The 22,826-nt window shown below is 39.1% G+C and overlaps 2 protein-coding genes across 2 annotated transcripts; one reads left to right on the top strand and one right to left on the bottom strand.

Annotated features, from left to right (window-relative positions):
- Window positions 1–132: 132 nt before the first annotated feature.
- gtf2f1 (general transcription factor IIF, polypeptide 1) lies at window positions 133–6,364 on the bottom strand. Its single transcript, XM_083976780.1, has 14 exons — window positions 6,353–6,364; window positions 5,809–5,887; window positions 5,499–5,545; window positions 5,191–5,263; window positions 4,820–5,013; window positions 4,263–4,433; window positions 3,951–4,159; window positions 3,156–3,306; window positions 2,991–3,046; window positions 2,586–2,717; window positions 2,386–2,456; window positions 1,939–2,080; window positions 1,654–1,792; window positions 133–601 (listed from the first exon to the last, which is right to left on the bottom strand). The coding sequence occupies exons 2-14, from the start codon at window positions 5,818–5,820 to the stop codon at window positions 397–399; spliced, it is 1,602 nt and encodes a 533-aa protein (XP_083832906.1). The 5' UTR covers window positions 5,821–5,887; window positions 6,353–6,364; the 3' UTR covers window positions 133–396.
- A 4,202-nt stretch (window positions 6,365–10,566) lies between these two features.
- On the top strand, window positions 10,567–22,809 carry LOC310990351 (adhesion G protein-coupled receptor E5-like; the record flags this gene model as incomplete). The annotated part of the gene is made up of 23 exons (XM_083977697.1): window positions 10,567–10,630; window positions 10,746–10,907; window positions 11,260–11,394; window positions 11,509–11,655; window positions 11,770–11,892; window positions 12,235–12,384; window positions 12,573–12,719; window positions 13,025–13,171; window positions 13,261–13,298; window positions 13,514–13,594; window positions 13,767–13,796; window positions 13,925–14,087; window positions 14,166–14,279; window positions 14,551–14,726; window positions 14,831–15,043; window positions 15,146–15,349; window positions 15,497–15,738; window positions 15,836–15,902; window positions 15,998–16,089; window positions 16,228–16,387; window positions 16,552–16,617; window positions 20,686–20,817; window positions 22,804–22,809. The coding sequence occupies 23 exons, from the start codon at window positions 10,567–10,569 to the stop codon at window positions 22,807–22,809; spliced, it is 2,859 nt and encodes a 952-aa protein (XP_083833823.1).
- Between the last annotated feature and the right edge of the window lie 17 nt (window positions 22,810–22,826).

Genomic DNA, 22,826 nt, shown 5'->3' with positions numbered 1-22,826 from the left:
GTTGCCCGGGTCCTCCCAATGCTATATAACATGCCCTTTGGCACGACTAATAAATATTTGAATAAGTAGTGTGAATGCCTTCAGCAAGAGAGGAATCATAAGGAGACTGAGATGTTTGTCAGTCAACATTAACACAGTATGTCGTTTAATGTGAGATTTCAGATTATGAAAAACAAATTCAAGAAGCTTCACAAAATACTCGCACTTACACTTGCAGAATAAATTCCACCTGTGAATACTGTTTTAACACCGTGATCCTGTGCTAAGTCACAACACAAGATGTTTATGAAAAAGATACAACCTCTCTTTGCAGAGAACACCAAAACATCACCTAAAGAGGTTCATCGTTAGTCCTTCCGTCTATACCCCCTGCTCCCCTCCCTCACCTATGTTATGTTATTCGGTGAGGTAGAAATGCATTTTGTCGTTCACATTTTTGCGCTCTGGGTTGAGGCGCTTCAGGATCTGAGCCAGCACGTTGACGGTCTGCTCACTGCTCAAACCTGTCCGCTTGGTCTGGAACTTCTTCAGCAGGTCTTTGGTGGTCATGGGTTTACGGATCAGGTAGCGCCGGACCGCCTCCTCAGTAAGCTGCACATCACTGTGGGCCAAGATGAATAGGAAAGAAAACACAGCTTTTACCCTGTTAACAAACACCCTGTTTACAGTACCTAATTCTTTTAAGACTTACAGCTTTGTCAACTATGACACATTTAGCAATAATCTCAAAAGGATATAATATAATTTTCTCTGTACACTAACGAAATGCTTTGTCAACTGTAAAATAAATAAATATGCTGATGATATGGTGTTACTGGGTCTCATGAAGGTGGGGGATACAGTCAGCCAGTCAACTTATTTCAACCACATTGCAGGGCTCACTGGCTGGTCTAAGGACAGCTACCTCTACATCAATGCAGCTAAGACTGAAGTGCTCCTTATTGTAAATCACCAGAAAATCAGTGAAGATCTTCCAGCTGCAGGGATTAATGATCAGCATGTTGAAGTAGTGCAGGAGTTTAAATATTTAGGAGCATTTTTTTTTATTTTACTTTGAGTTGTACTGTCAACACTGAATTTATTTTTAAAAAGGCAATGTAGCGTGTATATCTTATTAGGAAACCGAATTCATTTGAAGAACATTTTGGAGCTGGTGTATCAAAATTAACCAGGGGTTAAAAATAGAACCAAACTGGCAAATATTACAAAAATGGCTAGTAAAATGATAGGGAAAGAGCAGAGACATCTGGAATACATTTATAATATGAAAGTCAAACAGAAAGCACAGAGAATCTGGGCTGATCCCAGTCACCCCCTCGCAAATGAATTTATAAAACTGTCCACAGGAAGACGCTATAGAGCCACTGCAGCAGCAACCAAGACCATTCATAGAATGTCTATTGTACCAAATGCAATAACTCTACTAAATTCATGAACGCTATTCAGACGGGAACCATGATAATCACTGTTCATTATTGTGATATGTATTTGAATGATGTGTTGTTTATTTATTATGTTTTTATTGTGATAATTTGTGAAGCAGAAGACAAATTCACGAAGACAAATTTCCACATTGTGGACAATAAAGATTGATATTATCATTGTTGTTATAAAATTGCGTATTATGAACATAGACATAAAGAAACATAGTACCTGGAGCTGGGGGTGGACTTTCCTGATGGAGGCTGCGGTGTGCTCTTCCCAGAAGGAGCAGGGCTCTGACTGTTGGGCTCCATCTTCAGCCTTTTGGCAGCTGGTGAATCAGTGGCAGGACCCTGAGGCTGTCTCTTACCTGTGAGGGATGGAGATATAGTTGGGATGAAAAAACAAAGTGGGGTGGTATTTTTTGATGCTGACTTCTTTAAGTGTAACATGAGGCCATCTTGTCTTGTTTATTGTTTAAAATATAAATTTGTATGGGGGTATATGCACACACACCTTGCTCTAGTTTGCTAGCGGCAGCACGGAGTGTGTTGGAGGTGGTGGCAGAGTCTATGGATGGCGTCCCGGGACGACTGCCCGTCCTGGAGCTGCCCGCAGAGCCACGCCCACCTCCACGTTTAGGAGGAGTGCGCTTCTTCTGAGACCCGGGGAGAGACGACGTTTGATTAGAACATGATGGAGGGAGATGACCATGCACATGTAAACTCAGAACCATTCACACATACACATCACACACACACACCTCTAAAATAAATCAGCAACATAATTAACTCTATAATAAGCTGCACAGTGACTGAACACATCAATTCTTCTACAGTTGTCATAAAGTCATTTGAAAACCACATATCATGTAATGACACAAAAACAAATTGATACTAATGAACAACCTGAGCAAAATACACTAATTACCCATTTACTCAACCACACACACACACTAACTACCATGAACAAAGCAGACGCCGTCTCTCCCTCGATGTCGCTGTCGTCTGAGCTGTCCGACTCTCCACTGCTGTCTGTGACACACAAACCAATACAATGTTCATTCAAGCAGAGAGGACAATCATTTACAAGTCAATATGGTTTTTTGGACTGCTCTTGAACACATTTTTATGTGTGTGTGTCTGTCTCCATGTGGGTCACACCTTTTTTCTTCTTCTTTTCCGCTTGGACCGGGGTTTTCTTTCCTTCCTCCTCTTCTTCCTCCTCCTTTGTTTCCTCTTCGTTCTGTTTCTCCTCCTCGCTCTCTTCCTCACTTTCAGATGCCTCATCGATACCTATGAAGGACAGACATTGAGAAAGACGTTTCATTGTATGTATTACATAAACCTACAACATAAGCTTAATAAATAATAGATCAGTAATGGCAAGGCAAGGCAAGGCAATTTTATTTGTATAGCCCATTTTTGCAAACAGTTTGTCTAAGAGGGGTTTACATGGCATCACAACAACATCCTCTGTCCTTAGACCCTCACATCGACTGAGGAAAAACTCCCGGAAACCTTTTTAACAGGGAAAAATTGGAGATGTTAAACCACAGACAGTCTTACCTTTCGGGAGATCCTCTCCTTTGCTGGGTTTCCCCTTTTCTGGCTCTTCATCTGAGCTGTATATAGAATATTACACAGTAATCAATGAGGAAACACAGCCAAACAAAACGTCACTTACAGCATCCACAAAGAGGAGTTTGCGTGTCACAACGCGCTGGTACTGACCTGCTTTCATCTGACATGTAATCCACCTCTAGACCTTCGTAGTCACCGTCATCGCTGTCCTCCAAGGCCTCGTGGTCGTTACTCTTTTTCTTTTTCTTCTTTGCTTTTCCTTTCCCCGCGTCTTTCTTTGCTTTTGCCTTGCTCTCTCCATCTGCTCATTGAAAAGAGAGATGCCCGAGCGATTGATGAAAGAAAATGAAATAAGTACATATCACATGACAACAGTGTGGACAGGTGAGCACTGCATGGTTGTGGTTATCTACGTATTTCAAAGGTTCATTCTTACTCAACACGCCAATCTGCAAATCTTCACCTCCCTAAACTCCTCACTACCAGAGGTCAAATCGCAATTAAATTTAGAGGTACTAAGTTATGAACAGTTTCTCCCATTTAGCAAAAAAAAATGTTCTTCTGTGAAATGTTTTAAAAAATGTTTAAAAGATCATTTAACTGCTGTTTTGTAATGTATTGTCTATGTTGGTATTTTAATACTGATTATTATTCGCACTATTATTGTTATTGCTCATGAGTTACTAATGGACACATGTACACACATCCACACACACACTTATATTTTCTGTTTTTTTATATATATATTATTGTTGTCAGTCTTTTTTTTTTTATTAATTTTTTCATAAGGTGGAGGCTTAAAAATAAGCCCATTGTGGCTTTTTGCCTCTCCCTGCACTCTCCTATTGTTACCTATCATGTTTTATGTTGTATTCTTTTAATTTTGTGCAAATAAAAATATAAAAAAAGATATCTTCAGGCCCACATAGTTTCTTTGTCCTTTACCTTCCCCTCCGCTGCTGTCACTGTCGTCACTGCTCATCTCCAGGTCATCGTCCAGGTCGTGAATGCGCAGGTCGCCTCCTCTGCCACTACCGCCCTTCTTTTTCTTCTTCCCTGATTTATCTGCCTCATCTTCATCATCCTCGCCACGCTCCTGCTCCCGCAGACGCCTCTGAAGCATGATGCTGAAGTGATTCACCACCTTGTTCCTCCTGTAAAAACATGGGGATGTCTCAGCGGTTTTTAACAGACCTAACACGACTGGAATGAACTGTCCCTCTACAAACAGCCAGCCGGCCGCCCGCCCTCACCCACCTGCCCCACTCCTCCTCAGCCTCCTCAGCAGTGAGCGTTCGGTGCTTGGCCAGGGGTGTGAAGTTGTACCAGCCATGGACAGGAAAGGCCTCGAACGCTCCATCGGGACACTGTGTAAAGATGTAGTAGGACGCATTTTCTGTAACACCGCCCTTCTTCAGACCTCTGAACCTGATGCAAACAAATGCAAAGACAGAAGGAGGGAGTGAATGTATGTTTTAAACAGATTTACAGACTTACATATCCATCCAGCTATACTGATGTAAAACTTGACCTACAAGTTGTCAACAATAACTCACAATAACTAAAAAAACATACTAGTTTCTGTTACATTATAAAGACATGGTAACAATCCCCATGCACAGCCAAAATGAACATCTTAGGTGAAAAATCAAAATAAACCACTGCACACTGACATTACTGAAATGTATTGAGTGAACGACGCGTTTGGCTTCACTCATCAAGATTAGCTGTTCACTCGCAGGCGTGATCAATATGCAGCTATGCTAAATACTTCTGGGTCTAATGACCAGAATATAAAGACGTTGTCTCCTCACTTCTTGCCGGCCTTGCCATTGACTTTGAGAATCCAGGGCTGGTCCTCCACTTTGAATTCACGTGTCACAATACCAAACTTCTTCCGCCGTGCTTCCTCACGCTGCTTTTTCCCAAACTCGCTTCCTGCGGCACCTTCCTGTGACTCTTCCTCGCCATATATCCGCCGAGCACTCATGTCTCTTTCCATACGAGCCTGGAGAGGACGAGAGAGGGAGTTGTGAAGACATCCAAACAAACTGATCAGATGATTTGCAAACTTCAGTCGTTCCATGTCAAACTTGAACATTTTTCCAGTTTTCACAATTCTCATATTTCTCTCAGTGCTGCAGCTGCGCCTACGGTGGCCAATCCTTTGGCAAGAGGGGCTCACCTGTGTCCATGTTGAACAGCTGACTCTGTCTCCTGCATTGAAAGCCATGATATTGTACTTCTTGCTGGTGTTTCTGTGGGACCGAAAGGGGTTGCAGAGTAGGAATAGTTTAATGCGGACAAACAATAACATTCAAGTTTGCACCTATAGTTTTTAGAACTCATCCTACAGATACTAAATACTTGGGAAGCCGATCCTTCTAGCTTTTCCGTCTCATCTTTAATACATCAAAGCCGTGACATGTAATGGGGTTTGTCCCAACACATTTTTATATAGGCTATATTTGATTGTCAGTCCACATTACTCACTTGGGAACCCGCACAGTGTACTCTGTGGCTGAGGAACTGCTGCTCCCCTGCAAGACAAACCTGTGTCAGCATGTAGACAATTTTCAAGGATATGCAGAGCCAATCAAACTTCATAGGATCAGGACTGTTATATTGATTGGGTGAGGTAAAGTTAAACAACAACTACAACGTCTACAATAATAATAGTCGTGAATTGTGTCTACATGTATCAGGACAATGCGACTACGTGGTTACGTAAACAGGAAAAAAGTTTGAATTTGTCTCTTCTGAGAGTCGTTAACAAACAAACAAAAAAAGAAGCCAAACTTACCAGAGAAGTCATGATTGTTCGTCTTACGCTTGATAAAGTCAACACATCAACAGCTGCTCAGGGCTAGTTGGATGCACTACTGAAAAACAAAGTTACATTAACAGTTAGCTTAACCCGGGATGCAACTTAACTAATTGATAAGTATCTATGTTTATCAGATACACTGTGCCAGCTAACAACCAGCATTACAAAGTGCATTTAATCAATTCCGGCGGCACACTGTGTGAGCTGAGAACAGAGAAACCCTGTTTTATGAGATCAATGGACGTTAAAATAACGTTACAACAGTAAACGCAATTTCTCCCAGTGAACGTTGTTTTCATTTGAGGCAGTTTGTTCCGTTACCTTTAGCTCTCGAGGCTAAAACAAACAGCAGCTACTCGTTTAGCAGAAGTGAACAAGTGAACGGCTCCTTTACTGATATTCGAAATAACGAGTTTACACGTATCCATTCAGTCACGGTACATTGCTATGACATGACGAGACACGCAATATGGGTTTGTACAGACGTGCATTTTTAAGAGTAAAACAATATTAGACTCACTTTAGATTTACCCGGTTCGCACACTCCACCACTATGCTTGTTCCGGCAGTAAATACAGTCGGTAAGAAACTGATACTGGAATGACGTTGGTTCCTAGCAGCCCGCCACCAGCACGTCTCTTTGTTTAGATCCAAGGGGACTTGTGTTCACATAGCTTTCAAGCCAGTCTGACCACGGTATACTAGTCCATTATAATTTATTTATTTATTTACTAAAAGAGCACTTAACTTGATTAATATCACAGTAAAGGGAATATCACAGGATTCCCTTTAGGCCTAATGAGTTTCTATTTCGCGACATTATTTTTTGAAACATTCACCGCCTCTCTCTCTCTCTCTCTGACACTCTTGTCTCTATCTATCTATCTATCTATCTATCTATCTATCTATCTATCTATCTATCTATCTATCTATCTATCTATCTATCTATCGCAAAACGGAAATAATTGTTTCTAAATTGTAAGCAATTATAACCACAAGAGGGCAGCCCTGAATTGATTCAAAACCAGCCCCTGACAAACTGGTATTGTTGCCTGAACCAAATGTGTGCTATTCCTATATGCATGACAGAGGTTTTCTTTAATGTCTAATTACTAGCTAGGCTACTAAATAGGATATAACTGTCTACCCTTTTTACATTCAATTGACTTGTAGGCTACTAGCCTACAATGATTGTAGCCTAGTCTACAAGTAGGTTACATTATAGTCTATAGCACACATGTCAAAGACCTGGGGACCAGATCTGTCCCGCGATACAATTTTATGTGGCCTGCAAGAAAACTTTTCTAGCACTCTCACATTACAAATCTCATGCATACACTGCAACAGCTTATGGATAGTCAAGTCAAGTCAAGTAATTTTATTTGTCCCAACTTGGGCAATTTGATTGCAGTAGGTGTAAGAAAATTAAAAAGCATTACTGTACATGCAACCGTCACACATAGGAATCACAGCCATCACATAAAAACAACAGGCAGTTCAAGTGAGTGTCAGCCACAGTGAGGAATCATCAACATCATCATCATCATCATCACCATCACAACATCATCGACCCTGTTCCAACAGGTTGAGTATCCTAATAGAGGAGGGGATGAATGAATGTTTCTACCTGCACCTTAGGGGCACATAGCTCCAACTTTGAGTAGTTTTTGGGGGGATTTCCCACGGGAGTTGAATTTCAACATTTTAATAGCCTATGTGAAATCTACACACCTTCCTTAACACAATGGTGAAGAAATTTCTTGGCAAGGATTTACTTCCCAGATTTTCAAATGTTGCCCTTACTATTACAGTAACAAGATCAGACATGCCACAAAAAGTGGCAAAGGTCCGGTAACCCGTTGGCTCTCATTCTTAATCGTTCAGACGTGACATGATACAATGTTGTTGCAGTTGCCTTAAAAACAATAGTCTACTTCTTCCCTTTGTGCTTGGGAATTTGTAAGTTATTTACATAAGGGCTAAGCGCTGCCAAGGTACAGTTTTACAAGACAAATTGACATGACAAGTGACGCGTGCACTCTGTGTCCTGAGGTGTTTCACGATTTGTATCCATGCAAGTGACTGGAGCACGTGATGCCACAAAAAAGGTTGATTTTATATTTTTCAGCCTTTACGCAGAATATAATGACACATCTGTGTCTATATTTATACCCAGAAATTGTAACTATGACCTCAAAGTACCACTCAAGACATTTATGCCTAACATGGGTTTAAATTGAAAAAGCCAAGAAAGTTAGTCATCAGAGCATTTGATGTAAAGCATGTGTGCCTTTTGCTACCTTTTTTTTTTCAGGAGAATTTAGCTGATCACACATTTTACATTTTTACAACAACATTGTACTGTAACATTTTCATCAAACAATGACGGTGAAACTAATGTAACATAACATGCAACATCAGAACCACATTCCCACAAAATAATGATATACACATAGAAATTATAATAATAATAATAAAAAGAAGAAGAATAAAAGAAAAGAAAAGAGACTATTCTTTATGTGCAATGTCCACAATAACTCAATGAGGATAAGATTATGTATATTATGGACTATTAGGTACACCTGTTTTTTTGTTTGAATCAATTTTTCCACAAGTAGCTTATGTTTATTTGCTCTTTGTTTTGAAACTATTATCAATTGCTATGTGCCTTTGTTAAAATTACAGATTGCTATTATTAGTATTGTTTATTTATGTGGAACACAAATATATTTCAGTGTACCACTCAGACCTCTCTCCCCTCCTCTCGTCTTAAAATAAGCTTTTGCATTATTTGCATTGTTTTTTGCATCAGTGCTAAACCTTGTGAAAACAGTTTGTGGATGTTGTGCAAATTTCTAAAATATACATATAGGCTTAAACAGTTCTGATTCATTTTTGACAGAGTGGGACCTGTCATGATGAACTGCTGTGCCTTTTCACTTCTCCTTGGTGAGTTAATTCATTTCTGTTTTCTATTCAGTGGCATGAATATGATTTTCATCTCATTCATAACACAAAGCAGTTGCAGGCATTTGTTCTGGCCTATTTATTGAACACAACCGTTAAAATCTTTCATTGCTGATGGAAACAGTAGCCTAAGTGTACCCTTGGTACTAGAACCACCGTGAGGTCTTTTGGACCTCTCTCGTCTATTAAAATGCACGTAACTCTGTTTGCGTAAAAACCCTATGTCTCCCAGTGGATGACTCTTCCTAAAAGTGTGTTCCACATCATCTTATGTGTTTTGATGATTGTAGTATAAAAGAGAGAGAAAAAAAGAGTGATTTTACCTAGAACCACCAAGAGGTCATTTCGACCTCCATTCATTGTAATGCAAAAATGGTAAATGGACTGCAACATGATATAGCCAGCCAGACACTGCTCAAAACACTTTATAGTAATGCCATACACACACGCACACACTTAGCCTACATTACAAAAAACAATAATAGATGTTGCTCGGCAACCCTGACAGAAAGCTCGGTTGGTTTATTTATCGAATAGTGTGTGTATGGTATAATTTACTAAATTGAATTTCCAATCATTGTGATGGCAATTCTGGACTAAAGAATGTTCATTTAGTTAGTTAGTTAGTTAGTTAGTTAGTTAGTTAGTTAGTCAGTCCGTTAGCCTCAGAAGAAGTGAAGACAGCTGGGTAAGAGTGAAAATGCACTGTAATAAAAACTAAAAACAGTCAAATCATGCATCAAGTGCCTACAACCTGTGTCTCTTCTTATTTCTTCACATTTCTGAATTTATGTCCATTTCTCATGAGAGCAAGGGACTGTCATTATTATGTTCAATGTTTATGAGTAATGTTCTTTTTTTTTTTATCCGTTTGACACCTGTTTTAACAGTTTGACAGCTCTTCCTAATATCTTATTACAATGTAATTTTCCATTGATAGTTCAACTGAATTAAATTTTTATTATTACATCGCCAAAGAATCCTAATGTGGCAAAATTCATGAAATTAGGGATAAGGTTATGTTATTTCATTCATTTTCACATGCTATTTTGAAAAAAAAAAAAAAAAGACCAAATGTTAAATAGGCCTGTAGTGGGACGAGGTCAAAATGACCTCACGGCGGTTCTAGGAGTAACTGCGTTGAAAACCTCTGACTGGTGTATTTACTTTGTTTTTCATTTTGTTTGATATTCCGGGTCATTGAGCTGAATCACCCAGTGAAATTCAGCAGGTAGACAGCCACCTTGACAATTTCCTTTGAGCTACCTCGATAAAAGTAGTAAATGATGACAAAGTTCTTTGTGGAAAAACCTAATCAAAATCTTTGTGTATTTAGTCAAAGTGGCTCTGATCCACACCTTCAGTATTATACTTCAGTCTTGATTGGACTCCAGATTTGTGGATGGGCAGTAGCCATACAATCATTTCTTTGTTATTAGTTAAAATAATTGTGAAGATAATTTTATGATAATTTTATAGAGGTGATTTTAAAGTATTTATTTATTCTTTAAGGCAGCAGAGTCCAATAATCTGACTTAAATGTTTGGATTTGTATGCAGATCACACTTGGAATAACGTAGGATAAATTTTATTTAAGTTATTATTATTATTATCTATAATATATGTGAATTATGTATATGAACAGTTTTTTGTAATCAATGCCAGTTCATCAATATGCTTAATTCTTTGGTAGTCTTGCTGATAATCTTTTTTACTTACACATCTAGTTCTTTTTTTAAACATGTTACAGGTATTCTTGGCTACAACATGTCTTTGTCTTTGTCCTTTGTAGCTTCACTGTTCATCTGTGGACACTGTACTTTCCCTCCAGGTATGGATGATATTAAATTATAAACACCAGTTACATTCCAGCTATAGATTATGTCAGTCATTTGTTTTGTCATTTGTTAAATGTGACATTCAGTGTGTTTTGCTGTCCCTTGTAGGCTCTTGTGACACATACACAAACATAACTGAACCATGGCGGAACGTATTATTTACATCTACGTCTTTCCCCGGCTACCCAAAGAACACTGATGGAGGACTTACTGGGAAGTGGTGGCGCTTCACAGGGATTGGTGGAGACAGAATCATCACAAGCTGCCATGGTACCGCTATTGGTGGTGGCTCATATGCTATTCATGTTGCATTTTCCTATCCCACATCTGAATCTCTAAGTCCAGCAACAGGGACAATCTATGGTGATTACGGGGGCTGCACCACTTCTTACCCCAGTACTCTGAGTCTGGTCCTCTGTCCTGGAGGCTTCCACATATTCAAACCATTAGGTCACCCACAAAGCAGCACAGTCTATGTGACCTGTAAGGAACTTTTTTTCCCCTTTGCTTTATATTGATGCCTCCTATTAATTGCGGGAGATCCCATTACAAAAATCCTTTTTCTCATGAATATAATTTGTGTGTTTGATTCTATACCTGTATGTTTATAATCTCTGTTTAGTTCATTATGAGTGTAAGCCAGACTCCTGCGGACCACTTGCAGAGTGTTCATCTAGTAGTGGGGGCTGTAGTTGTATCTCTGGGTATGAAATCCCTCCAGAACACCTACCTACACCTGATTCATTTGGTTGTGTTGGTAAGTACACTCTTTCGATGATGTGCATCGCCTGCAATTATCTTTTGAAGGTAGTGCATTGGGATGGTACATGCATGCTCACCTTCAATTCTGGTCTGTAACATCTCTTGGCAGATATAGATGAGTGCGAGAAGGATTCGGGAACATGTGGGTCTAACTCCAACTGTACCAACACCATTGCATCATTTGTCTGTGCCTGTCTGAATGGATTCAAAGCAGCAGATCCCGCATCACCACCTGGACCATCCAACCTATGTGGCGGTACTACTCTCTCTCACTGTTGATCTCAAACTTGTGTGTCTTTCAGTTGAGCTGTTGTGCCATAAATGTGTTATCCAGTTCGAGACTCTAGTTGATTATATTTTTCTTTTCCAGATATTGATGAGTGTGTTGAGGATATCTGTGGAGAAGGTAGCTGTGTCAACAACGCAGGAAGTTTTGAGTGTAATTGCAATAGTGGCTACCTCATTGACCATGATGCAACCCCTTTTTGCCAAGGTTGGTGTTAACAGCAATATTGCACATAATTGGATAATCAAGACAGCTAATCAATGTTTTCTAAGCTTTCACCAAATTCAGCTTTCTTTTATTTCATTTTCATTTCTTTATTTATTGAATTCAATGAAAAAGATGAAAACTTCAACAACCAAGTTCAACCAAGGGCGCTAATTGCGGGCTCCTAGTAAAATGTTGCACGTTTGGTTCAAACTAATATTTTAATATTTTTGATAAATGTGTGTGTTTGTTTTTTTAAAATCTCATTCCATTGCTCTGGATTAAAACAATGCCCTGACACTTTTCTCCTCACACCAATTGATCTGCGAACTGTTCCTTCTTTAGATATCGATGAATGTTTCAACTCCACCATCTGTGGCCCTAACTCAGATTGCACCAACTCTCCTGGGTCTTATACCTGTGCGTGTCAACTGGGTTATGAACCAACTCAACCAGACGAGGACCCCAGTGAAACCAACATTTGTATTGGTATTGGTACTTAGTTTCTAGGAGCAAATGGAAAAATGCAAATCAACAGTCATATACAAAGATATCAACTCTATTGTTTCGCATGTGTGTGTGTGTGTGTGTGTGTGTGTGTGTGTGTGTGTGTGTGTGTGTGTGTGTGTGTGTGTGTGTGTGTGTGTGTGTGTGTGTGTGTGTGTGTATTTTGAATTTGGCAGATATTGATGAGTGTGTCAAAGATGCTACCATTTGTGGTCCTGATGCCAATTGCACAAATTCAATTGGATCTTATGTCTGCACCTGCTCTCCTGGTTATCGACCAATCAACCCAGGTGTTATAGCCAGTACATCCAACCCATGCACAGGTTTGTGTGTACCATTGCCTTATGTTACTTGTACTTTTCTTATTTCAGTTTACCTCTTTTTTTTGTTTTTTAAAGTATATTATTTGGGCATGTTTGCCTTTAATTGATAGTTCAGTGGAGAGAGACAGGAAATGGGGAGGTAGAGAGAGGGCGAATGACATGCAGCAAAGGGCCGCCCAAGTCGGGATTCGATACGGGGCCGGCTGCAGCGAGGACTATAGCTTCTGTATATGGGGCGCCTGCTCTGCCAACTGAGCTAAACCTTTTTGTTGTATTTTTTGTGTATGTATTTTCTTTCTCTACAGATATAGATGAGTGCATAGAGACACCTGGAATATGTGGTGAACAAACCGTGTGCACAAATGCACCAGGGACCTTCTATTGTTCTTGTCCAGATGGATTTTACCCATCAACTGGAATTGTGTGGACATTAGGTGTTTCATTTTGTCAAAGTAAGCTTTGGATGCAAGTACGATTCGCATATTATTGTTCCAATGTGCTGAACCACTGATACATGCTGATATTTACTCTGACTCAACAGGTCTGAAGCAGATTCTAGATGAAATAAAACCACCAGAGGTAAATCTTATCACCAAAGTGGCATTATCAAAGAAAGAACAATTTTGTTAAACAACTTCACAAACTAAAAGACAAAAAAGTGTCTCAGGATTTTGAATAAAGTATGGGTTAACTAAGTAGCTAAGTTGGTTAGCTTGACAAATTACCCATGCCAATAAGTTTGAATATCATACACTGCAAACAACAATATTTCCCTGTTGTACTAACTGCTGCAGGGACAAACAAAAGAAAGAGCATTTCTTGGCAACATGGATCAACAACTGCAAGACAATGAAGGCTTAGTTTTACCAGAGCCGGTAAGTGGTAAACAAAAAGTGCTGGTCCTTCACCAGAAACCTTAAAAAAGGACTAGACTATAACTACCAGTACTGCTCTATGCTTGAGCTCTGTGTAACAACATTTTCTTGGTTTTCAGAAACTGGAAATGTATTCAATTCTTCCTCTTTATTTCTTTTGCTTTCTTTGCAGACTGTTGCAAACAGCTTCTCAGCCTCTATGGTTAGTGTTATTCCATAAATAACTTGAATCAATATAACTGTGCCACTTTTGGAGGAAGTTTTTCAAAATCTTATTTCAGGTTTGCATCATTACCCGAGTCAGTTTTTTGTGTGTTTCTGTTGTTACAGGAAGTGTCGGGTGTTGGGCCACGTGCCCCGTCCAGCACAGTGAGCAGTGAAGGTGACGGGGAGACCGGCAGTGTGATTCTGGGCCTTTCAGACCGTTTAGTCTCTGCAATGGTGCATTCAGGTCAGAACCAAACCAAGACAACTGTGAAGAGCCCAACAGTTGGTAAGATGGGTTTATTTTGGTTTATGCGTAATGGGTCGATATCACATCAACCTGCTATAACACTAATCCGTGTGTTAGATCTAAGTCTCGAAACTATCGGACCTGAAAACTTCAAAGGAGAGAACACTCTTCTCTCGACTAATAGAAACAGCATGGAGATCAACCTTGAGAATCTGGCCGCAAACAACAATGGTGAGAAAAAAAAACTTATAAGGAAAGTGATAATAGTAATTAGATACAGTATGCACCTGGTTTACATTCATTTTGCTATAGTTAGCACCCTGTAGACATAACCAGTTTTCATTTGGTCAACGTTATATGAACTTTGGACGGATTAATTTTAAAGTTTATACTCTCACTGAAGCGATCACCGTCCGTCACCATACAGTACACACTCTGAAATGTGTAGATTCACATCCCTAACACTGGTAGTCTCTGATCTCCACAATGTGTACACTCCCAGGTTCTGGAGCGGCTGCATTCATGACACTGAATGGGATGGAGAGTCTTCTTAGTCATCAATACTTTGAAACAGAGAACAGTACAGAAATGTACTCAGATGTTATCACTGCAATCTTGCCTGGAATGAATAACACCAACCTCACAGAGCCTGTCAATTTCACCATCCATCACAAGAAGGTCTTGTCCAATGTTTAAGATAAATACTTTTTTCAAGTATGTATCATGTAGATTGAAATCTTTCAGCAAAAGCTAAAATTCCATGTTCTCTCTGGCTCCATCAGGCAGTACCTGAGTCTGGTTTGGTAACCTGTGTGTACTGGGAGGACAAAACACAGGAGACAGGAACGGGAGAAGGAAGTCAAAACGGAGGAGAAAAGACTAAAAATATGCATTGGTCAGTGGATGGCTGTTGGGTTGCATACACCAATGAAAACTACACAGTGTGCAGCTGCTCTCATCTCTCCACCTTTGCCCTCATCATGCAGATAGGGGAGGTATTATAAATCTGTTGGAATGTGTATTTGTTACTACAGGTTTCCACACCCAATGTCAGGTTAGTCACAACATGTGTTGACACTTGTCCTTTGGCTTTTCAGCCTCCACCAGAGGATCCTTTCTTAGAGTGGTTGAACCGGGTGTGCGTGATTATCGGATTATTCTTCTTTGCACTGGCCATCCTCACCTTCATCCTGTGTAGCTGGAATCCTAAAATCAACAACACAGCCCGTCTCCATCTCTGTATCAGCCTCGCCTTGTCTCATCTACTGCTGCTGTGGAATGACAGATATGTTGAACATGAGGTGCAGGAAAATAAATCTGCAAACTCTACTCTCTCTACTCAAACACACATGTATGCACCAAATTGGTGCCAAACAATTCCAGTTTGGTGTATAAATGAGATAAGTAAGTATTTTACTGGTTCTGATTCATCGTATGTGTTTCCACAGCTGGCCTGCACTGTCATGGCCGGGCTTATTCACTTCTTAGTTGTTGCAAGTTTTGTGTGGATGCTGCTGGAGGCCCTGCAGCTCTACTTGCTGGTCCGAAGGCTATCTAAGGTGCAGGTCATCCAGAGAGATGGCCTCCCAAGGCCAGTTCTTTATCTGATTGGCTATGGAGTTCCTTTTGTGATTGTGGGTGTTTCAGCACTGGTGTATTCTGATGGATATGGAGCTACTGAGGCAGGGGCGTGAGTGACACAGATTAATTCATGTTTTCAAGGTCAGTGTTTTCAGCCTCTGTAGCCGTATAAGCCTGGATAATGATATGTCATGTATGAATTACAGGTGCTGGCTGTCAGAACAACGCAACTTCAAATGGGCTTTAACAGGGCCAGTGATTACTGTCATTGCAGTGAGTCTGTATCATGTTATGATATACAGTAAGCAGCTATAATAAGGGATAATTGGAGCACCTCCAAACTCTTTCTAATGTCTTTTCTCTGTTAGCTTAACTGGATCTTGTTCTGTGCTACTTTATGGAGCCTGAGACCCACCCTGGCCAACATGAAGAGCGATATCTCCCAGTCCAAAGATACAAGGTGAATGTGTCCTCTGCATCTTCATTTGACAGTTCACTACATCTGCATGTGTTTGATCCAAAAAAAAGAAGCTGTTTGATTATAAGTGAAGACTGCTGGCAGCCATCTGTACTCACTTCGTTTTTGTTTTGTTTGCAGATTAATTGTGTTCAAGATCGTGGCCCAATTTGTCATTCTGGGCTGCACCTGGATTCTGGGCTTGTATCAGACAAACCTTTTCTTTCAGGTCCTTTTTATAATCCTCAACTCACAGCAGGGCACCTTCCTCTTCATCGTCCACTGCCTGTTCAATAAGGAGGTAAGACTTTTTATGCAGTTCACTCTTCACTGTAAATCTGCTCACTGGTGTATTTTGTCACAGAGCACTGCTGTCAACAATGGGAATTATAACCACAGTCCTACGTTTTAAAATGCAGTAATGCATATCTCCAAACAAGTCATATTGTTGTTGTTCTTTTCTAGATTAGAGAGGAATACATAAAATGGCTTACCTGTTCGTTCAACAAACACAGAGAAGGAGGGTCTGTGGTAAGTTTTAACAAAGAAATCACAATGTATATATCAAGGAACATTTTAGGAATTGTGAAATATTTTTTCCTGTAGCTATATGGTGGCAAAGACAGAAAATCATATGCTGAACAAACATTTTCCATGTTGCCTGTTTCTCTTAATAACCAATTAACATCATGATATATTCCAACAGAGAGATGCTCCATCAGTTTCCGAGGACTTGGACAAAGCTGGAACCAAGACAGGCTAAGGATGAAGGACAATATTGCAAAACGATGTAAAAAATAGGAATTTCATTATTCAGTTTTCAACCATTAATTATTACATATTGTTTTGTTAATGTAATTGCTGTGTTTGAGGATGACACATTCTTCAAAAGTCTCTTTCTTTTATGATGTTTAACACAACAATACATAATCATTATCAATGATTTTTTTTTCTTTGCTTCAATACATCTTTCTTTTACTCTCGTACTTTATTAAATAGCACACTTCTTTCATCATCCATAAACTTTTACTGCATTATAATGTAGCTAAGTGTATAGCTTTTAGGACCTTCTCATACAACAGCATCAAACAGAGAGATTTTTAAGGTAGTACTGTATTTACTCTGTATGGTCTACATCTGTACAATGAATTATTCTCTAGTTTGCAGGTTCTTCATTGACACTTCATTTTGTGAACTCATGCGTGTGCTTTGTCTTAACAGAGGTTTATTGTTCTGAGTCCATAATAAATTTCTGTTGCATCACTAATGGCTCACATACTAATGACTGAATAAACACACAACTCAAGGTCAAGCAGTGTCTATATGGTGTGCTATGACAGCCCTGTGCTGATGTATATTGCAAGACAGGTGTCACCAAAAGCTCAGATTTGTTGGTGGTGGCTCTATTTGCATCTGCATTATCCACTGCAATGTGGTTAATGGGGAAACAGAGGTGTGTGGTTTAAGCCTAAACCTATGTGTGAAAGTACAGTCATTCAGAGAGCAGTTACTGCTTCTGCCTCCAGCGTTTGCATTGTAAACACAATTGCAAATTTGTAAATCTGAGCAAAACTCAAATGTGTCCAAGATAACTTTGTGCCAGGATGAGCATTACTCAAATTGACAAAGACAAACATGTTGAACAAGTCATCAACAAGAGTTTGACTAGTACAAATGGTAGTTAACATTGGAGTTAACATCTAGATAATAATTACAATATGTCCACTGTTGATGGAATTGGATGCAATGGTATCAATTTATCATGGAGTTTAGCATCCTCCTGGTTCCCGTGACAAAAAGCCAGCAAGTTTTTACTTTGATGTTTTGGATTGTTTTAGAAAAACAAAAGTTTATGGTACTGTACGTTTCCTTTATCACAACATAGAAACACCAATTTTATGCATTAAGCCACAGTAATGTTTGCCTTTGAACTAGTTACACTATACCGATCAGGTTCAACATTCGTGTAAAATCCGGTAGTGTCTTTTAGAGACACATAACTATATCTTTTACACTGTTATCAAATAAATATTTATGCTGTAGCACCTCCATGCCTGCATGGGGTTAGGACTTGGTTACCTATATCAATACGAAGGCTTGGAGCCAGAGGGGCATAAGTGGCATTTTGGGCGAAAATTAGTTCTATAATCAAAAGAAAGGTCTTGGTGAGATCTATCCAATGGTGCCAAAAAGACCTATCTGAGATCAAACTGTATTGAATAAAGCAACAAAACAATAAAGACCTAACACAAAAGCGTGAGTAATGTTTTGAGCCAGAAGGGCGTAAGTGGACTTACGCCCTTCTGGCCCTGAAAAATACATGTAAATATATAAATACATGTAGGACCCACATGTTTGTTCAGAGCCAGAAGGGCGTAAGTGTAGTTGGTGCCCTTAAACAGCATTGAAAATGGCTGAGAAAACTGCAGACATGGAACTAGACTGAGGCAGAAAAGATTTTGATGAATATTATGAAACTAAGTGATGAATCCTGTGTTGAAGAAGTTGAAGATGAGTCATAGTTGTTTTTGAATGTATGTCCTCACAAGAGTGATGACAGTAAGACAGAATCATGCCTTGAGAGCCTTACTGCGGTCATCCCTATGTTCCCCGGTTTTGTGTGTGACTGCCTGACTGGGGAACATAGGACCCTTTTTTTTTTAGAACATGTTCATTGTGTTAATATGCCATACGTTTATTACATAAATACTCATTCATATAATTATGTCTGTGGTTGCAATGTTGTGGTTTAAGGTTAATGAATACAGTTGATTGAAGTGTGGTCAAAATTTTGTTTTGTCTCTCCTGTAAAGTTTGTCAAAAGCCACTTACGCCCCTCTGGCTCCAAGCCTTCGAACTTAGAAACAAATGAGTCAAAAGAAAATATTGCCAGCATAAAATCTTGTTTTATTAAACCTTCTATTTTCTGTATTACACAAGTGCAATTGAGGTGCTTGGTGGCGCCATCTTTCTCTTTCCTTAAATTGGATTTGCATTGTTTTTTAGGGGATTTTTTTGCATGCACACCATAGCTTATAAAAACATTATTTTGGATAATGTGCAAATTTTAGTACGTAGACAGTGGATAGTTAGACCTGATGAGAACATTTGATGTGGGATCTGTCACAATGAGCAACTGTGCATCGCTACTTCTCCTGGGTGAGCAAATTTATGTTGTCATAAAAACTATTTGAGAAGATCCATTTTTGTAAGATAATTTAACTAATCCATGACAGCCATGACATTAATTAAAAATTACATGTTTTGAGAAGATTAAGAATTTAACATGTGTATATAGTGTGGTATAATATAAAGGGCTTCATAGGAGATGTTTCCATGACATGGTCTCCTTTTTTTTAGGTTTACTGGTCATACCTGTGGCTAGTGTTTTCCCTCCTGGTATGAATGCTGTTAACTTGAGACAGAAAAAATTCTTCACTCATTTTTGAATCAACAATTAGTCCTTACTTTATTATTTCTTCATGCCTTCATGCAGGTTCTTGTGATAATTACACCAACATAACACAACCATGGAGAAATCTTGCATTTGAATCTACGACCTTCCCTGTCTATCCCAACACTGATGAAGGCCTTCTTTTGAAATGGTGGCGTTTCACAGGGATTGGAGGAGACAGAGTTATCAAAAGTTGTCTTGCCTACAACTTTGGTGGCACATACCGTAGTGTTTATATTGACTTTGACCTTCCAACTAATGAGTCTTTGACTGCAACAACGGGACCAGCATATGCTCGTGGGCCTTCTGGTTGTCAAACTTATAAGCCGGAAGTTAGCGTAGCCATTTGTCCCGGAGGATTCTATGTGTATCAGCCAACTAAGCACGACACTATCCACATGGCATATGTGACTTGTGAGTAGTGACAAAGTTTTTGTCTATGTCTATAGAACATGTAAGCTTGATTTAACTTAATTGATTTAATTTCAATTGAATTATTCGAAATAAGAATGTCTTCAAATGCAAATACAATCAATCAAATAAGCTAGACTGATCACTGACTGAAACAAAGTTTGTTGTATTAGCTAATAAAACAATCCAGTACAATGCTGACAGTGGAGAAACTATATCTATTCAAGTCAAGATATTTTTTCCTTTTGGATATAGGGACTCTGACAGGCATGCCCTGGTTTATCCTGACATCAAAAAGACAAATTTTATATCTTGATCAATTAATCTTCAGAGAACAGTAAAAAGCTGAAGTTGTGAAATTGTGTTTAATCATGCAAAAAAAAAAAATTGCTACACTGAGCAACCTATTTGACAATCTACTAATGGGAACTGCATATGATAAATTTGGTCAGTAATGGTATAAGAATTTGACATGTAGAAATCATTCAATAACTCAATCAACACGTTGTTTGACATGTGTGTAACTAGTTATTAACTAATTGTTACACTTCTGCATTGTATATTCAATAAAGAATGTGACTCAAATTATGTTATTTACTTTCAAAAATGAGGTCATTTGCTGCTGTTGTTCAAAAGACACGTGTTCAAATATCAAACAATCGTTATGTCAGATGTCACTTATGTGAAAAACAAATCTCATTTTATGATTATATCACCATTTTATCTCTGTGCAGATCATTATCAGTGTAATCCAGAGTCCTGTGGACCACTGGCTGAGTGTACAGCTGACGGGGGCTGTGTTTGTGTTTCTGGGTATGAAATCCCTCCAGAACACAAACCCACACCAGAATCGTATGGATGTATTGGTAAGTAATTTGTGTTTCATATTAACCAAAGTAATTATGATAATTATCTGCCAGACTTACACGCAAGGACCAGAGTACATTACAAGACCTCATGTGCACTTTATTTATACAGTGCACCCTCCTTATTATTCTGTCTGTATTGTATCTTGGCAGACATTGATGAGTGCCAGAGGACACCAGGAATCTGTGGTCTTAATTCCAACTGTACCAACGAAAATGGATCACATTACTGCGTCTGTTGGGATGGATTCAATACAACATATCCAGGATTACCACCTGACACATCCAACGACTGCATAGGTATTATTATGGTATATTTGTGTTACACAAGTTGAGACCTAAAAAGATCCTTGAAATATTATTCATTAATGATCTATTCAACATCTGAAGAGTTGATAGGACTGATCCGTCCTCTCTGCCCTCTGTTAGATATTGATGAATGTCTTGAAAATATCTGTGGAGATAATGGGGACTGCCACAACAATCAAGGAAGTTTTATGTGTGATTGCCATGACGGCTACCATTTAATGGCCGATGCAACCCCGCTTTGTCAAGGTCTGTATACTATACTTAAGTGTAATATGCATATAGTCATACTGAGCAATTTTGGCATCAAGGATTTGCTAAAGGTTGCAATTCCGTCATATAACAACACAAGCAAAAGACTGGGAAGGTGCAGTGAACTACACAGACTAATTTTAAATTGTAATCCATTAGATACCAAATTAGAAGAGATAAAAAACAACCTCAAGAATTGTTTCATCTATCCCAGCCAAAAAGCCAATTTACAATAAACAGTGGAGATAATAGATAGATGTGGTCTCTTCAGTGGATTGTGATTTGTATTACAGTTACACAGCAATGCCAAATATTAAGGATAAAGCAAAATTGAGAAAAAGTGCAGTTGTCACTTTTCTATTTGCAAATCAGTGTTTTCTTGACTGCTCCAACCTGATTATTTTCCACAGGTAAACCTGTGTTAGCAGTTATGTAAATGATGGATGTATATGAATACTGTGGAAACGTTCCACATTTGACCAGTAAGCAACACTCAATGTTTACAAGAATAACCATAATAGAACGTTCTATCTTTAAAAAAAAAAAAAAAAAAAAAATATATATTTTTTATATATATATTTTTTTTGCATGGTATTCCTTTAGCCTGTCAATGGTGCGTTCACACTGGAAGTGCATTTTTCGCGCCACGAGATTACATACGTGCGAATGACGGGCTTGGCTTATGGAACACAGAAGGGGCCAAAATGCGTCAATTGATGGTTGCATTAAAACGACGACATATTACCTGTTAACATTTCACTTTTATACGTCTTAGGACATTTTGACAAGAAATCTCCTCTAGTGCATAATAAGTGAGTATGTTTTCACTCAGTGTAAATGTCCTCTTCTCAGATATCGATGAATGTTTCAACTCAACGGTCTGTGGTCCTGATTCTCTCTGCAACAACACGCCTGGCACTTATTCCTGCGAATGTCTGCCGGGTTTCATTGCAAGTGATCCAGACCAGGAACCCAGCGAGACCAACATCTGCATTGGTATTTGCAAAACACCATAACATGTCAAACCCTGAATCTGAAGCATATCTATGCTTAAATTACAGTTTGTGTTTAAACATTTAAAACAGTGATATAAGCAAAGTTGTAAGTTATTGAGAGAGACTGACCCTGGTGGACGTCTGCACTGTCTCACTGTCCTTCTGGTTTAATGTATGCATTTTTACAGATGTTGAAGAGTGTGTCGAAGATGCCACTGTTTGTGGACCTGAAGCAAACTGCACAAACACAGCTGGATCTTATTTCTGCACATGCTTTACTGGTTATAAGCCGAACAATCCAGGCATTATAGCCAGCATTGAAAACCCATGCACAGGTTTGTGTTGATGTTCAGTGTCTGTGTGACATACGCTGTGCTTCTTCCATTTTTATATTTATGGATGCAATGACCCATGTGTACTCTCTCCTCTACAGATATAGATGAATGCACAGAGACA

Source organism: Trachurus trachurus, assembly GCF_905171665.1.
Source record: "Trachurus trachurus genome assembly, chromosome: 8".
Taxonomy (NCBI): Eukaryota; Metazoa; Chordata; class Actinopteri; order Carangiformes; family Carangidae; genus Trachurus; species Trachurus trachurus.
The sequence above is the reverse complement of the archived record's forward strand: the minus strand, read 5'-3'. Positions and strand labels throughout refer to the sequence as shown.

What these genes read in the sequence shown, in the direction of transcription:
- gtf2f1 (XM_083976780.1), bottom strand. An exon ending in TGACAGCAGCGGAGGGGAAG is followed by an intron (nt 3,307 to 3,950) that starts GTAAAGGACAAA and finishes TTCAATGAGCAG; the next exon opens with ATGGAGAGAGCAAGGCAAAA. An exon ending in CGGCGTCTGCTTTGTTCATG is followed by an intron (nt 2,081 to 2,385) that starts GTAGTTAGTGTG and finishes CCCGGGTCTCAG; the next exon opens with AAGAAGCGCACTCCTCCTAA.